This window comes from Oncorhynchus gorbuscha, linkage group LG04 (genome assembly GCF_021184085.1).
Source record: "Oncorhynchus gorbuscha isolate QuinsamMale2020 ecotype Even-year linkage group LG04, OgorEven_v1.0, whole genome shotgun sequence".
NCBI lineage: Eukaryota > Metazoa > Chordata > Actinopteri > Salmoniformes > Salmonidae > Oncorhynchus > Oncorhynchus gorbuscha.
Genome location: NC_060176.1, coordinates 78,983,961 through 79,001,635, shown reverse-complemented (window position 1 = coordinate 79,001,635; position 17,675 = coordinate 78,983,961). Strand labels below are relative to the sequence as shown.

Below are 17,675 nucleotides of genomic sequence, written 5' to 3'. Positions count from 1 at the left end.
TTAGCTGATATGCTAAATACCTATCCACGCATTGTGACATCTGGCAGGCGACTGCAACGTAGTCACGCTGGAACATGGCCATAATCGTTTTATATAATTATAGCTCCTAATAGGTGCTCTTCTTCTCTTCTTACCTTCAGCCGTGGAGCATGTTTCTCTGGCGCCACCACCAGGGCGGTCCACACTGCCCTGGCTGGAGCAGCGCTGGAAGGGCACACTGTGGCTCGGACCCTGACCCAGGCCCTCCAGGTTGGGGGAGAAGTCGGTCGAGGAGTGGGACTGGGTCGAGGAGTGGGAGTGGGCCGAGGAGTGGGAGTGGGCCGAGGAGTGGGAGTATGCTGAGTGGGTGGAGGAGAAGGGATCTGAACATCCCCCCGTCCTGAGAGAAGGAGAGCCAGTGCTTCCTCCGTTTTTCCTCTTGCTCCTGGCGATCTCAGCGAAGGAAGTAACCCGTGGCGGAGTGGGAGGGCCGAGGTGGACGGCGCCCTCACTGATATGAACAGGGCAGCTCAGCATGTGCTCCAATGAGCCAACCCGAGGGGGCGGGGACTTGTGCAGGTTCCGGTCGTAGCTACGGGAACGGGGAGTCCCGCCTCCGATGGGTCCTTGGTCAACCACGGGAGGGGAGATGTTAATGTACATCTGTCCCTCGATGATGAGGTCTGAACAGGCTCCGCCCATCTGCTGCTGCTCCCTCTTCTTCCTCTCCTCTTCCTCGTCATCATCCTCTTCCTCATTTTCATCATGCTGTGGAGAGAGAGGGACAGAGACGGGTTAGATCCAAGTTCACCAAGCCTCCAATAGCCACAGCCACTCCACTTATGGGGTCTATACCGGTATAGCAACAATGATTCAACTGGTCAACGAAACATCAAGACTTTTCAGTAATTTAATCTTCACCGTAATATTTTTTCTCCGATTCAGTAAGTTACTGATGTTACCTTTAAGTCCCAAGAGATACTTTTTATGACAGAATATGTCCTTGAGAGCCACAGGTGTTTTATTTATTTATTTATTTATTATTTAACCAAGCAAGTCAGTTAAGAACAAATTCTTATTTACAATGACGGCCTACACCGACGCTGGGCCAACTGTTCACCACCCTACGGGACTCCCAATCACAGCCGGTTGTGATACAGCCTGGATACGAACTAGGATGCCTGTAGTGACGCCTCTAGACGCCACTGAGATGCAGTGCCTTAGACCGCTGCACCACTCTGTGGCCCCAATAATAGCATGGATATCCTCAGACTGCAGCACTGATAGCTACTGTAAATAGAACTATCTTTATTGGGTCAACAACACACCCACTGAAGGCATGTAGACAGAATATGGGACAGACACACTCTCCAGGAATACACTCTTACAGGATTCCCAGCTGCCTCAGTGCAACGGTAATAGATGGTAGTAATGGTCTATTACGCCACCAGGCCCGGGACTTAAACCAGCAATTAAACGTGCCAATTCTGTCAAACGAACAGGTGTAATGTGTTTCCATTCAAAAAGATGGCCGCATTAAGCTATTGTTATTGTAAATAAGAATTTGTTCTTTAACCGACTTGCCTAGTTAAATAACAAGGTCATTTTTAAAAACGTACTGAATTATTCATTAAAAAAAAAAATCACTGAATCAGGGATAGTGTACACAGACACTTCGGCTTTACAGCCTTCTTTAATGTGTAGGTCAAATTTAATTTAAATTCAAAACAGCATTTATAAAGAACGACAGATGAGTAGCAGTTGGTTCTAATCAGGGTTGATGGCCCCTCTTGTCTACCTGTATACAAATCACAAAGAAATACAGAATAATGGGCTATGGGACCAGGAAAGAAGGGCAAGTCCCAAATCAACCCCCCCAGGTGTCCGCTCACCTAAATACATCATGTCAATTCATGAGACAGCCCACCACAAAGAACATCAGGCACAGCCGTTCATAAATACGTGGGGCCAACTCAAACGATATGCAAAATCTGATATGGACAGTGTTTCTTGTATAACTTGTTAATTGTCTACTCCATGTGTAACTCTGTGTTGTCTGTTCACACTGCTATGCTTTATCTTGGCCAGGTCGCAGTTGCAAATGAGAACTTGTTCTCAACTAGCCTACCTGGTTAAATAAAGGTGAAATAAATTAAAAAATTAAAAAATAACGGTCTAAATTTGGCTTATAGGAAGGAGGAGGAAATCTAATGATTTGTTTAAACTGTGCGGAGATACAGAATTGAATGTATAAATCCACATGGCTTCTCTTCGGAGTTATTTGTTGTCATAGTTACCTCCTCTACGTGGTGGATGAACTTTTTTCCCCATCCTGACGCGACCTAATTCATGAACAGAAGGATGTTGTTCTGTATCTCTCAACTGGTGAGGGGATATCTTTACGTGGTATAGTTTATGTTTTCCAAGGCGTACTTTCAAACAGCGGGATGTTTTTATAAATCTGATCACAAGAACACCGTAAAATATCAATAACTCTTTACATAATCTGTCTGGAAACAATCGTTGGAGAAATGACAAAGTAGATGTCCTAACCGACTTGCCAAAACTATAGTTTGTTAACAAGTAATGTGTGGAGTGGTTAAAAAAAATCTGTTTTAATGACTCCAACCTAAGTGTATGTAAACTTCCGACTTCAACTGTATCAACTCCTTTAGTAGTGCAAATTATACATTACTTTACCAAATAGGTTCTAGAAGTCGGAGGTCAAGGAGGGTACAGTACCAGTCAAACGTTTAGATACACCTACTAACCAGATGGGATGGCGTATCGTTGGAGAATGCTGTGGTAGCCATGCTGGTTAAGTGTGCCTTGAATTCTAAGTAAAATCACAGACAGTGTCACTGTCAAAGCGCCCCCCACACCATCACACCTCCTCCTCCTCGCTTCGCTGTGGCAACCAAACATGCGGAGATCAGCCGTTCGCCTACTCTGCATCTCACAAAGACACGGAGGTTGGTTTCTCTGCAGAAATTTGACCATGAAGGCCTGAGTCACGCAGTCTCCCCTGAACAGTTGATGTGGAGATGTGTTATTTGGGCTGCAATCTGAGGTGCAGTTAAATAGGGCTGTTTTCTGATTGGTTCAAACCGCATTAAGAAGGAAAGAAATTCCACGAATTAACTTTTAACAAGGCACACCTGTTAACTGAAATGCATTCCAGGTGACTACCTCATGAAGCTGGTTGAGAGAATGCCAAGAGTGTGCAAAGCTCTCATCAAAGCAAAGGGTGGCTACTTTGAAGAATCTCATATATAAAATATATTTTGATTTGTTTAACAATTGTTTGGTTACTACATGATTCCGTCAGTATTATTCCATAGTTGTGATGTCTTCACTATTATTCTACAATGTAGAAAATAGTAGAAAATAAAGAAAACATGTAGAATGAGTAGGTGTGTCCAAACCTTTGACTGGTGCTGTACATGTTGGTAATTGAAATCTCAATCCCCACCTCCCTTATATGATCTCTGTAATATGAATTGAGATGTCATACATTAAGTCATTAAGTCATCTTTTTTACCCCTGGAAATATTGTGTTTACGTTGTAATATTGAATGTAATGTAAAATGTAATGTAAAATGTAACACTGGTTCACCTCTCCGAACCTCTGAGCTACATATCACCCCTATTTACAGAAAACAGAACTCTGTCTGACTCTTTAAAAAAAACAACGAATTATACCATTTAGCAGACACTTTCACCCAAAGTGACCTACAGTCCATTTTATACATATGTGTGGTCCAGGGCATCGGACCCTCTATCATTGAGTTTCAGGCAATATGCTCCACCAACTGAGCTTCAGAACTAACATCTTCCTCCACTTACCTGTGACAACTCTCCCTCCTCATCTTCCTCTTCGGCCTCCTTTTCCTCTTCCCCAGGTGGCCGTCTGAACAGGTAGTATTCGGTTGGCTGGGTGGTGTTGGGCGTGTCGGGAGCGGGGCTTTCCTTGCTGTGCTCGTCAGAGCAGCTGGTAAATGACGCGGAGCTTCCCACAGGGCTCGGTGGCGACTGAGATGAAAGGTCACAGGTCACCAACTTGTAGTAGTTCTGGGTGGCTACCACGAGACGGGCCGGGCTCTGCCGAAGAAGAAGCAGAAGAAGCAGAAGAAGAAGCAGAAGCAGAAGAAGAAGCAGAAGAAGGATTACTTTATTGTGCAATTAAATACAATTCTAACTTGAAATTGACTCCCTCGGAAAGGCTGGAGCAGAGGGCAGCCATACTACGGCGCCCATGTAGCAGTTGCCCGAAAGGCTCAACAGAAGGAGATTTAGGATTTCATACCTGCAGACAGGATGTGAGGTCACTTCCTGAGTCTGAGTGGTGGGGAGGCTGGTAAGAATTGCAGTTGGCGTCCAGATCTAGCGCCCCCATGCATGCGGAGGTGTTGGTGTAGGAGTGGAGTCCAAATGACAGGGTGCTATTGGAGGAGCAAGATGGTTGATGAGAGTTGGGGGGCTCGGTGGGGGAAGTGTGGAGGTCGAGGTAGAAAGCACCCCTGTCTCTGGCTCTTCCTGGGCTCCCTGCCTCCCCACCCAGTACAGAAGAGGTGCAGACAGAGGAGGTGTAGGAGTGGTCAGTGGAACTGTTCAGGTTGGTGGTCGTGGCAGGAGGAGGTGGCTCGGAGGAGTTCGAAGGGACACTGTTATTGATCTTGTTATAAATGGCACTGAAGTTGACCAGCATGCCATCCGAGCTGTTGCAGGACGATTCACTGCCGTAGCCCAGCTGGCATTCCAACGACTGGGAAAACTGTTCTGGGAAGTGTTCGTGAAACGTCTGTGAGACACCGTAGCAGGAGCAGAGCTGGTGGGCGGAGCTGGAGGAAGAAGAGTCAGCCTGGCTACTGCTCCTCCCACCACCCCTCATTGGGTCTTCCTCCTCCTCCTCATCATCCTCGGCCCACTCCTGCTCTCCGCAGTCCATGGAGAGGGTGGAGCCGCTGCTGCCGTGTCGGCGAGGACCATCCAATACCAGCAGGTCTAGGCCCTCCAGGTGGGCGGAGAGATCGGAGGCAACACCCCTGAGGGAATCCAGTCCCCCAGAGCAGCCCCAGGAGTGCTTTCCCAGGGTGCTTTGCAACAGGAAGGGCTTGTGTGTGGTGAACCCCAGGTCGTGGAGGTGAAAGGGCGTGACCCCGTCTCCCTCGTCATCTAGGGTGGAGTTTGTATTGCCATGGAGATGGAAGGATGAATCTTCCAGGTAACCGTTGAGATTATCACTATCGTCTTCGTCCTCTTCCTCCTCGTCATCATCCTCCTCCTCCGTGTTGAGCAGAAAAGGGTTGTGGCGGAGCCGGAGAGGGTTGTTGGCCTGTTCCCTTGGTTTCACCCTGAGCAGAGTTTTGTCCACCATCACCTGGTCCTCCGAGTTAGTGGACATCACAGACAAATTATCGCTCCCTGTGCTGCCGCCTCCTACTCCTCCTCCTCTCCCTCGTTCTCCTCGTTCTCCTACTCCTCGTCCTCCTCCTCTCTCTCCTCCATGTCCTCCACTCTCTCCTCCCCCTCCCCATCTTCCTTCTCTTCCTCTTCCTCCTCCTCCTCCTCCTGTAGAGGTCTGGATGAGGCTGCTGTACACCAGGGCTTCCCTCTGAGTACATCTCCCTCAGGGAGGGAGGTGGTGGGGCTCAGGCCCAGGTTCTCTGGTTGGTTCGACCTCTTCAGGGACCCCCTCCTCCTCCGCTGTAGCCCTGCCGACCCCGGTCACCTGGCAGTGTACCAGGGGATGTGATGAACGATCAGGGTCTCGCCAGACAGCTTGGAGGGGCTGTCCATGGTCCTCCGGGTATGGGGGTTTGGACAGGGGGTAGGGGAAAAGGCTGTGTGAGTGCTGGGGTGGGGGTATAGGATATGTGGAGGGATATAGGGCAAGGGGTTGGTTCAGTGGTTTGATGCTAGGCCCAAGGCTTCAGGGATTGGGATGGTGAAGGAGAGGTCAAGGAAATCGACTATGTAGTCCGAGTGGTACATCTGGAAGAGAGAGAGAGAGATGGTATATATATATATATCATTCTGAAACGTAATGTTAACTTTCACTGCCATGCAGACGATATACAGCTATACATTTAGATGAAACATGGTGAAGCCCCAAAATTGCCCTCCCTGGAAGCCTGTGTTTCAGACATAAGGAAGTAGATGGCAGAAAATGTTCTACTTTTAAACTTGGACAAAACAGAGATGCTTGTTCTAGGTCCCCACTCGATTCTCCAATTACCTTGAATGAACTACAGGACAAAATAAAAACTCTCCAACCCAAAAAGGCCTGTGGGGTTGATGGTATCCTAAATGAAACTATAAAATATACAGACAAATTCCAATTGACTATACTAAAACTCTTAAACATCATCCTTAGCTCTGGCATCTTCCTCAATATTTGGAACCAAGGACTGATCACCCCAATTCATCAAAGTGGAGACAAATTTGACCTCAATAACTACTGTGGGATATGCGTCAACAGTAACCTTGGGAAAATCCTCTGCATTATCATTAACAGCAGACACATACATTTCCTCAGTGAAAACAATGTACTGAGCAAATGTCAAATTGGCTTTTTACCAAATGATCGAACGACAGACCACGTACTGACCCTGCACACCATAATTGACAAACAAACAAACCAAAACAAAGGCAAAGTCTTCTCATGCTTCTTTTGATTTTCAAAAAGACTCAGACTAAATTTGTCATGAGGGTCTGCTATTCAAATTGATGGAAAGTGTTGTTGGGGGTAAAACATATGGCATTATATAATCCATGTACACAAACAACAAGTGTGCGTTCAAAATAGGCACAAAAAAATCTGGGCCCTGACAGTAACCCATTGCCCCTTTATGGTTGTGAGGTCTGGGGTTCGCTCACCAACCAGGAATTCACAAAATGGGACAAACACCATATTGAGACTCTGCATGCAGAATTCTGCAAAAAATATCCTTAGAGTACAACGTAAAACACCAAATAATGCATGTAGAGAAGAATTAGACCGATACCCGCTAATTGTCAAAATCTGGAAAAGAGACGTTAAATTCTACAACCACCTAAACGGAAGCGCTTCCCAAACCTTCCATAACAAAGCCATCACCTACAGAGAGATGAACCTGGAGAAGAGTCCCCTAAGCAAGCTGGTCCGGAGGCTCTGTTCACAAACAAAAACACACCCCAAAGAACCCCAGGACAGCAACACAATTAGACCCAACCAAGTCATGAGAAAACACAAGATAATTACTTGACATAATGGAAAGAATTAACGAAAAAAACAGAGTAAACTAGAACGTTATTTGCCCTTAAACAGAGAGTACACAGTGGCAGAATACCTGACCACTGTGACTGACCCAAACTTAAGGGAAGCTTTGACTATGTACAGACTCAGTGAGCATAGCCTTGCTATTGAGAAAGACCACCATAGCCTGTCTTCTCTTGAGAGCCAGGTCTAACTATGTGCCCACTGCCAACAAAATTAGGTGGAAACTGAGCGGCACTTCCTAACCTCCTGCCAAATGTAATGACCGTATTAGAGACACATATGTCCCTCAGATTACACAGATCCACAAAGAATTCAAAAACAAACACGATTTTGATAAATATCTACAGTGTGAAATATCACTTGCTTTGGCAATGTTAACACGTTTCCCATGCCAATAAAGCCCTTGAATTGAATTGAGAGAGAGAGAGAGAGAGAGAGAGAGAGAGAGAGAGAGAGAGAGAGAGAGAGAGAGAGAGAGAGAGAGAGAGAGAGAGAGAGAGAGAGAGAGAGAGAGAGAGAGAGAGAGAGAGAGAGAGAGAGAGAGAGAGAGAGAGAGAGAGAGAGAGAGAGAGAGAGAGAGAGAGAGAGACACAGACAGACAGACAGACAGACAGACAGACAGACAGACAGACAGACAGACAGACAGACAGACAGACAGACAGACAGACAGACAGACAGACAGACAGACAGACAGACAGACAGACAGACAGACAGACAGACAGACAGACAGACAGACAGACAGACAGACAGACAGACAGACAGACAGACAGACAGACAGACAGACAGACAGACAGACAGACAGACAGACAGACAGACAGACAGACAGACAGACAGACAGACAGACAGACAGACAGACAGACAGACAGACAGACAGACAGACAGACAGACAGACAGACAGACAGACAGACAGACAGACAGACAGACAGACAGACAGACAGACAGACAGACAGACAGACAGACAGACAGACAGACAGAGTAAACACAACAGGCAGATACTCTACACTGTCACATGATTTCCACCACCACTAAAGATCTTAAGCGACTTGTGAAGCTGTTAAATAACAAGTCTTCTCATTACAGCAGGGGAGTCATGAGTCACTGCCATGTGAGGTGGAAACAGTGAGACAGGTTCTCTCTCACACACAGTATGAGCTCACACATCTGATCTTCCACTCTCTCTTACTTTCATTGCTAACATCTAATCAATGCCGTTGGATATGTCTACGGCTAGACAGGCATCTCATAAACTCCCTGGCGCAGGGCGGTGACAGGTGTCAACACGGGCAGAGAGGTGGCCGCTGGCAAGTCTAATCCAGACTCAACACCTACTCGGGAGTAATCCTGGATAGATTAATTCTAACTCAGACATAATCCTAGGTATATTTATAATCCCAATTGTTACAGAGACTGACAGTGCAGGTGGGGTTAGAGACAGCAGACCAGTAGCTCTACCTGCTCAAACACACACACACACACTCACGCACACACGCACACACAGGTCAAATCCAATCAATTTCAAGGGTCAATTACAGGTCTATCTGAAATGCCTGAGGCAGAAGGGAGGCACAGACAAAGACACTGACAGAATCCCCACACCCCACTTCCTGTCTCTGAGCCAGCTCAATGAGTCATAGAGGAAGTTGTCAGAGGATCATCCCCCTTACGTAAATCCGCTCTCCCCATCTTCTCCTCCTCAACGTCCCCCTCCCCCCCTTCAACAATTATCACTCCTTCGCCATCCATCTCCATCCAACTTTCAAAACAAACTTCTCTCCTCCATTCTCCTTAACAAGAACCTAGCGTCTCCTGACATAACAATGTCCAGCGCACGGCCATCTAGTTAATCAGTTACCCAGCAAACATACAACCTTTCAAACAGTGAATACGGTTTAAATACCGTCCTAAACCCACAGTTGCAGCTACACTGCTGTAGTGTGTCTGTATGACCAGCTGTTCCCAGAGAGAGAAAGTGGTCAATGCTAACAGGATTAGCCTATTAGCTTAGTTTAGCACTTTGAGGACAAGCCAACACCCACCACACCAGATCCTCAAAGCAATAGCCTAGCATATTAGCAGTCTAAGGACAAGCCAACAGTCACCACACCAGATCCTCAAAGCCAGGGGTGTCAAAGTCAAATGGACGGAGGGCCAAATAAAAAATTTAGCTACAAGCCGAGGGCCGGACTGTTCGAATGTTCATTGAAAAATTTTTAAATGACGCATATAGTCTAGTGAACCTAATTGAACCTACTGAAAACCTAACAAATATATTCCAATATGATCAGATAAATAAAGCAATATTTTCTTATGGCTCTGTCAGTAATCTTTAATTTTCAACAGACACAAAAGACAAATTTCCTTTATATAAAAATCCCCATAACATGAACATTAAATGAAAGAAACCGGTATTCAAGGCACCATCAGTAGCCTATATTTTCTATTTTAGCAAAAGTGGGCTAAATTTACTTCAAAGAAAAAAACAATAATAGCAATTTTCTATCATCCACTCAACTGAAATATTTTTAAAATATAATTGGATTGAAATACAATAAAATAAAGTGCAAAAATCTATTAATCATGGTCTACTCTCTCGGCAATGGTGTTTCTGCTCAGACTCACATTTAAAAAGAGTTGCCTTTTTTCTGGGCAAACTTCGTCACAAACTTTAATCATGCAGTTTTTGATGAAATCCCCCTCCGTAAATGGCCGGGCTGATTTAGCGATCTCTTCTGCCAAAATAAAACTGGCCTTGACAGCAGCCTGGCCTTGTGATTTGGCTTTTTTGAACAGAGCCTGTCGAGATTTGAGGCCTCGTTTTAATTCCTCTGCCTTTTGTAGCCTTTGTTCCATGTCCATATTCTTGTTTTTGTCCGCGTGTTTCGTTTCATAATGTCGTCTCAGATTATACTCTTTCAGTACCGCCACACTTTCTCCACACAGAAGACACACAGGTTTTCCAGCTACCTCCGTGAACAAATACTCCGACTCCCACCTTGTTTGAAACCCCCGGTTCTCAGTGTCCACCTTCCGTTTTGCCATTTTTGATGGGTATCTGAAAGTTAATTTTACTGTGATGCTGACAACTGCTGTGCCAATAAATATTGAAATGAAGCAGCCTACTGCTCGGTGCGTCACCGTTGCATTGTGGGAAATGTAGTATTGGTGCGTGTAAAAGATCTGCGGGCTGCCGGCTTGCTGCGGTCTGCGGGCCGGTTCTAATAATAAATCAAGATCATCCCAGGGGCCGTAAAAAACCTTCTCGCGGGCCGGATGTGGCCCGCGGGCCTTGACTCTGACATATGTGCTCAAAGCAATAGCCTAGCATATTAGCAGTCTAAGGACAAGCCAACACTGACCACACCAGATCCTCAAAGCAATAGCCTAGCATATTAGCAGTCTAAGGACAAGCCAACAGTCAAACCACACAAATTCAGCCTGAAGCTAACCGCATTGGCCTAACGTGTAGCACTCACCCACCCCACCGTTGACTCTTCAAACGAGATTAAGGGATTGGCTGAAGGATCAGATTGGGGTTAACTGTCCCGTACTGTTTTTTTTTAAAGACTAGAACGGTACAATCCCTGCTTAGTGTCGGCTACTGTCTTTGATGGCTATACTGTATCAAAATCAACAGAGGTAGTAGTAGCAGTTCACTTTAATATGCCTTATGTTCAATGCCATCTGCAAGAGCACACAGCAGTAGGGGGTTATCGGTGTTTATGATAACTCAAACGATGCATTATGACACCATTATAATGCATTATTGCCTACCTTGGGGCAGCAGGGTAGCCTAGTGGTTAGAGTGTTGGGCTAGTAACCGAAAGGTTGCAAATTCAAATCCCCAAGCTGACAAGGTACAAATCTGTCATTCCTCCCCTGAACAAGGCAGTGAACCCACTGTTCCTAGGCCGTTTGTTGAAAATAAGAATTTGTTCTTAAATGACTTGCCGAGTTAAATAAAGGTAAAAGAAATCAAATAACACTTTTTTTTTTTACTAAAGTCAATAAGTGTTAACAGTTGGCACTAGTGTTCCTCTGATGTGACATTCTGTGCCTTTTTGTTTCAGTGGAAGAAAGGAACAAACAACCAGAGTCATGGGATAACAGAGTGAAACACACAGATAATGTCCCAAAATGAAGAAACCCACAGATAATGTCCCAAAGGAACAAACAACCAGAGTCATGGGATAACAGAGTGAAACACACAGATAATGTCCCAAAGGAACAAACAACCAGAGTCATGGGATAACAGAGTGAAACCCACAGATAATGTCCCAAATGAAGAAACACACAGATAATGTCCCAAAACGAAGAAACCCACAGATAATGTCCCAAATGAAGAAACCCACAGATAATGTCCCAAAGGAACAAACAACCAGAGTCATGGGATAACAGAGTGAAACACACAGATAATGTCCCAAATGAAGAAACACACAGATAATGTCCCAAATGAAGAAACCCACAGATAATGTCCCAAAGGAACAAACAACCAGAGTCATGGGATAACAGAGTGAAACACACAGATAATGTCCCAAATGAAGAAACACACAGATAATGTCCCAAAGGAACAAACAACCAGAGTCATGGGATAACAGAGTGAAACACACAGATAATGTCTCAAAATGAAGAAACACACAGATAATGTCCCAAAGGAACAAACAACCAGAGTCATGGGATAACAGAGTGAAACACACAGATAATGTCCCAAAATGAAGAAACCCACAGATAATGTCCCAAAATGAAGAAACCCACAGATAATGTCCCAAATTGAAGAAACCCACAGATAATGTCCCAAATGAAGAAACCCACAGATAATGTCCCAAAATGAAGAAACACACAGATAATGTCCCAAAATGAAGAAACCCACAGATAATGTCCCAAATGAAGAAACCCACAGATAATGTCCCAAATGAAGAAACCCACAGATAATGTCCCAAAGGAACAAACAACCAGAGTCATGGGATAACAGAGTGAAACACACAGATAATGTCTCAAAGGAACAAACAACCATAGTCATGGGATAACAGAGTGAAACACACAGATAATGTCCCAAATGAAGAAACCCACAGATAATGTCCCAAAGGAACAAACAACCAGAGTCATGGGATAACAGAGTGAAACACACAGATAATGTCCCAAATTGAAGAAACACACAGATAATGTCCCAAATGAAGAAACACACAGATAATGTCCCAAATGAAGAAACCCACAGATAATGTCCCAAAATGAAGAAACACACAGATAATGCCCCAAAATGAAGAAACACACAGATAATGTCCCAAATGAAGAAACACATGGATAATGTCCCAAATGAAGAAACACACAGATAATGTCCCAAAATGAAGAAACACGCAGATAATGTCCCAAAATGAAGAAACACACGGATAATGTCCCAAAATGAAGAAACACACAGATAATGTCCCAAAATGAAGAAACACGCAGATAATGTCCCAAAATGAAGAAACACACAGATAATGTCCCAAATGAAGAAACACATGGATAATGTCCCAAAATGAAGAAACACACCGATAATGTCCAAAAATGAAGAAACACACAGATAATGTCCCAAAACGAAGAAACACACAGATAATGTCCCAAATCCCGGATAAAAATGAAGAAACACACAGATAATGTCCCAAATGAAGAAACACATGGATAATGTCCCAAATGAAGAAACACACAGATAATGTCCCAAATTGAAGAAACCCACAGATAATGTCCCAAATGAAGAAACACATGGATAATGTCCCAAATGAAGAAACACACAGATAATGTCCCAAATTGAAGAAACACACAGATAATGTCCCAAATGAAGAAACACACAGATAATGTCCCAAATTGAAGAAACACAAGGATAATGTCCCAAATGAAGAAAGAAACACATGGATATTGTCCCAAAATGAAGAAACACACAGATAATGTCCCAAATTGAAGAAACCCACAGATAATGTCCCAAATTGAAGAAACCCACAGATAATGTCCCAAATTGAAGAAACCCACAGATAATGTCCCAAATTGAAGAAACCCACAGATAATGTCCCAAATGAAGAAACACATGGATAATGCCCCAAATTGAAGAAACACACAGATAATGTCCCAAAATGAAGAAACACGTGGATAATGTCCCAAATGAAGAAACCCACAGATAATGTCCCAAAATGAAGAAACACACAGATAATGTCCCAAAATGAAGAAACACACAGATAATGTCCCAAAAAATGAAGAAACACACAGATAATGTCCCAAAATGAAGTAGTACACTATATTGAGAATAGGTAGCCATTTGCTTTAAAGTTAAAACCACATAGTCTGAAATAAACATCCAGAGAGCTTCTGTATTGCCCAAAACCCCCCCTCTATTTACATGAAATAGTTCGGTCCTGCCCCCCAAACCAGGAACAAACGGTAATTGCTAGCAGTGAATTGTGAGTGAGGAGTGCCGGTGGAGCATCATGTCTCAGCTTCCTAAAGAAACATCGGTCTTCCCAAAAACGAAAAGGAAAGAAAAGACAGGAGAGAGAAAAGAAGAAGGCGACAGTATGTCACACAATTTTCACAAAAGAAGGTGAGTGATGGAAATTGTCCTGTTAGCTCAGGCCCTAGTGAAATACGCTACTTTTGCTCCCCTAACATTAGTTACTAAATACCTTCACAGAATTTTCTGAGTGTTTACATTTCACTCCTCTTTTAGCCGACATTTAATCAATGCAGGCAAACTATTAGCGAGCTATTCATACTAAATCAGTTGTCCCTGCCTGGTGCCAGGCCCAACAGATACAGCTTCAGACTCACCAGCCCTGTCTCCCCATCCCCATCCCCCTGAACCAGCCCTGTCTCCCCATCCCCCTGAACCAGCCCTGTCTCCCCATCCCCATCCCCCTGAACCAGCCCTGTCTCCCCATCCCCCTGAACCAGCCCTGTCTCCCCATCCCCTGAACCAGCCCTGTCTCCCCATCCCCCTGAACCAGCCCTGTCTCCCCATCCCCCTGAACCAGCCCTGTCTCCCCATCCCCCTGAACCAGCCCTGTCTCCCCATCCCCCTGAACCAGCCCTGTCTCCCCATCCCCCTGAACCAGCCCTGTCTCCCCATCCCCCTGAACCAGCCCTGTCTCACCATCACCCTGAACCAGCCCTGTCTCCCCATCCCCCTGAACCAGCCCTGTCTCCCCATCCCCCTGAACCAGCCCTGTCTCACCATCACCCTGAACCAGCCCTGTCTCCCCATCCCCTGAACCAGCCCTGTCTCCCCATCCCCTGAACCAGCCCTGTCTCCACATTCCCCTGAACCAGCCCTGTCTCCCCATCCCCATCCCCCTGAACCAGCCCTGTCTCCCCATCCCCCTGAACCAGCCCTGTCTCCCCATCCCCTGAACCAGCCCTGTCTCCCCATCCCCCTGAACCAGCCCTGTCTCCCCATCTCCCTGAACCAGCCCTGTCTCCCCATCCCCCTGAACCAGCCCTGTCTCCACATTCCCCTGAACCAGCCCTGTCTCCCCATCCCCATCCCCCTGAACCAGCCCTGTCTCCCCATCCCCCTGAACCAGCCCTGTCTCCCCATCCCCCTGAACCAGCCCTGTCTCCCCATCCCCCTGAACCAGCCCTGTCTCCCCATCTCCCTGAACCAGCCCTGTCTCCCCATCCCCCTGAACCAGCCCTGTCTCCACATTCCCCTGAACCAGCCCTGTCTCCCCATCCCCATCCCCTGAACCAGCCCTGTCTCCCCATCCCCTGAACCAGCCCTGTCTCCCCATCCCCTGAACCAGCCCTGTCTCCCCATCCCCCTGAACCAGCCCTGTCTCCCCATCCCCCTGAACCAGCCCTGTCTCCCCATCCCCCTGAACCAGCCCTGTCTCCCCATCCCCATCCCCTGAACCAGCCCTGTCTCCCCATCCCCATCCCCCTGAACCAGCCCTGTCTCCACATACCCCTGAACCAGCCCCGTCTCCCCATCCCCCTGAACCAGCCCTGTCTCCCCTGAACCAGCCCCGTCTCCCCATCCCCCTGAACCAGCCCTGTCTCCCCATCCCTCTGAACCAGCCCTGTCTCCCCATCCCATCCCCCTGAACCAGCCCCGTCTCCCCACCCCCTGAACCAGCCCTGTCTCCACATCCCCCTGAACCAGCCCCGTCTCCCCATCCCCTGAACCAGCCCTGTCTCACCCCTGAACCAGCCCTGTCTCCCCATCCCCTGAACCAGCCCTGTCTCCCCATCCCCCTGAACCAGCCCTGTCTCCCCATCCCTCTGAACCAGCCCTGTTTCCCCATCCCCCTGAACCAGCCCTGTCTCCACATCTCCATCCCCCTGAACCAGCCCTGTCTCCCACCCCTGAACCAGCCCTGTCTCCCCATCCCCCTGAACCAGCCCTGTCTCCACATCTCCATCCCCCTGAACCAGCCCCTGAACCAGCCCTGTCTCCCCATCCCCCTGAACCAGCCCTGTCTCCACATCCCCCTGAACCAGCCCTGTCTCCCCATCCCTCTGAACCAGCCCTGTCTCCCCATCCCTCTGAACCAGCCCCTGAACCAGCCCTGTCTCCCCATCCCTCTGAACCAGCCCTGTCTCCCCATCCACATCCCCTGAACCAGCCCTGTCTCCACATCCCCTGAACCAGCCCCATCTCCCCATCCCCCTGAACCAGCCCTGTCTCCACATCCCCCTGAACCAGCCCCGTCTCCCCATCCCCCTGAACCAGCCCTGTCTCCCCATCCCCCTGAACCAGCCCTGTCTCCCCATCCCCCTGAACCAGCCCTGTCTCCCCATCCACATCCCCCTGAACCAGCCCCGTCTCCCCATCCCCCTGAACCAGCCCTGTCTCCCCATCCCTCTGAACCAGCCCTGTTCCTAATCCCCCTGAACCAGCCCTGTCTCCACATACCCCTGAACCAGCCCTGTCTCCTCATCCCCCTGAACCAGCCCTGTCTCCTCATCCCCCTGAACCAGCCCAGTCTCCACATCCCCATCCCCCTGAACCAGCCCTGTCTCCCATCCCTCTGAACCAGCCCTGTCTCCCCATCCCCCTGAACCAGCCCTGTCTCCCCATCCCCCTGAACCAGCCCTGTCTCCCCATCCCCCTGAACCAGCCCTGTCTCCCCATCCCCATCCCCCTGAACCAGCCCTGTCTCCCCATTCACATCCCCCTGAACCAGCCCCGTCTCCCCATACCCCTGAACCAGCCCTGTCTCCACATCCCCTGAACCAGCCCTGTCTCCCCATCCCTCTGAACCACCTGTCTCCCCATCCCTCTGAACCAGCCCTGTCTCCCCATCCCTCTGAACCAGCCCTGTCTCCCCCTGAACCAGCCCTGTCTCCCCTGAACCAGCCCTGTCTCCCCCTGAACCAGCCCTGTCTCCCCCTGAACCAGCCCTGTCTCCCCCTGAACCAGCCCTGTCTCCCCCTGAACCAGCCCTGTCTCCACATCCCCCTAAGAACCAGCCCTGTCTCCACATCCCCCTGAACCAGCCCTGTCTCCACATCCCCTGAACCAGCCCCGTCTCCACATCCCCCTGAACCAGCCCTGTCTCCACATCCCCCTGAACCAGCCCTGTCTCCCCATTCCCATCCCCCTGAACCAGCCCATTCTCCATCCCCATCCCCTGAACCAGCCCTGTCTCCCCATCCCCTGAACCAGCCCTGTCTCCCCATCCCCCTGAACCAGCCCTGTCTCCCCATCCCCTGAACCAGCCCTGTCTCCCCATCCCCCTGAACCAGCCCAGTCTCCCCATCCCTCTGAACCAGCCCAGTCTCCCCATCCCCCTGAACCAGCCCTGTTCCCCATCCCCTGAACCAGCCCTGTCTCCCCATCCCCTGAACCAGCCCTGTCTCCCCATCCCCTGAACCAGCCCTGTCTCCCCATCCCCTGACCAGCCCTGTCTCCCCATCCCCCTGAACCAGCCCTGTCTCCACATCCCCCTGAACCAGCCCTGTCTCCACATTCCCATCCCCTGAACCAGCCCTACTCACAACTGAAGAAGGAGGTGAGCAGCATTGGGTTAAATGACATGTCAATTGGCATAATTGCAGGTACTGCAATGCACTGTGGACAGGAATGTGATTATCCTGTCAGGAAAAATCTCACTTGACACAGAGGCAGCCAATATCAGAGCCTTAAAAGGAAGAGATGCAGGCTCTTAGAGATGGATGGGAGTATTTAAAGTCTGAGGCAACACTGATTCGCAAATGTGTGGGCGGCAGCGTAGCCTAGTGGTTAGAGTGTGATATCTTTTCGGGGACTAGTAACCGGAAGGTTGCGTGGGGTTCAAACCCCGAGCTGACAAGGTACAAATCTGTCTGGGTTCTGCCCCTGAACAGGCAGTTAACCCACTGTTCCTAGGCCGTCATTGAAAATAATGATATGTTCTTAACTGACTTGCCAGGTTAAATAAAGGTTAAAAAAATAATGGATTTGATTTGAACTTTAGCATGGAACACAGCCGCC

At 48.0% G+C, this 17,675-nt stretch overlaps 1 protein-coding gene across 1 annotated transcript in view; it reads right to left on the bottom strand.

The window, feature by feature from the left end:
- LOC124033058 (AP-4 complex accessory subunit RUSC2-like) overlaps positions 1-5,558 on the bottom strand; it is a 32,334-nt gene extending 26,776 nt beyond the window's left edge. The window contains exons 1-3 of the mRNA XM_046344982.1: positions 4,286-5,558; positions 3,826-4,080; positions 135-747 (exon numbers count right to left, since the gene is read on the bottom strand). Coding sequence (XP_046200938.1) covers positions 135-747; positions 3,826-4,080; positions 4,286-5,383 — 1,966 coding nt within the window. The 5' untranslated portion in view covers positions 5,384-5,558. The remainder of the gene's footprint in view (positions 1-134; positions 748-3,825; positions 4,081-4,285) is intronic.
- Positions 5,559-17,675: the final 12,117 nt, after the last annotated feature.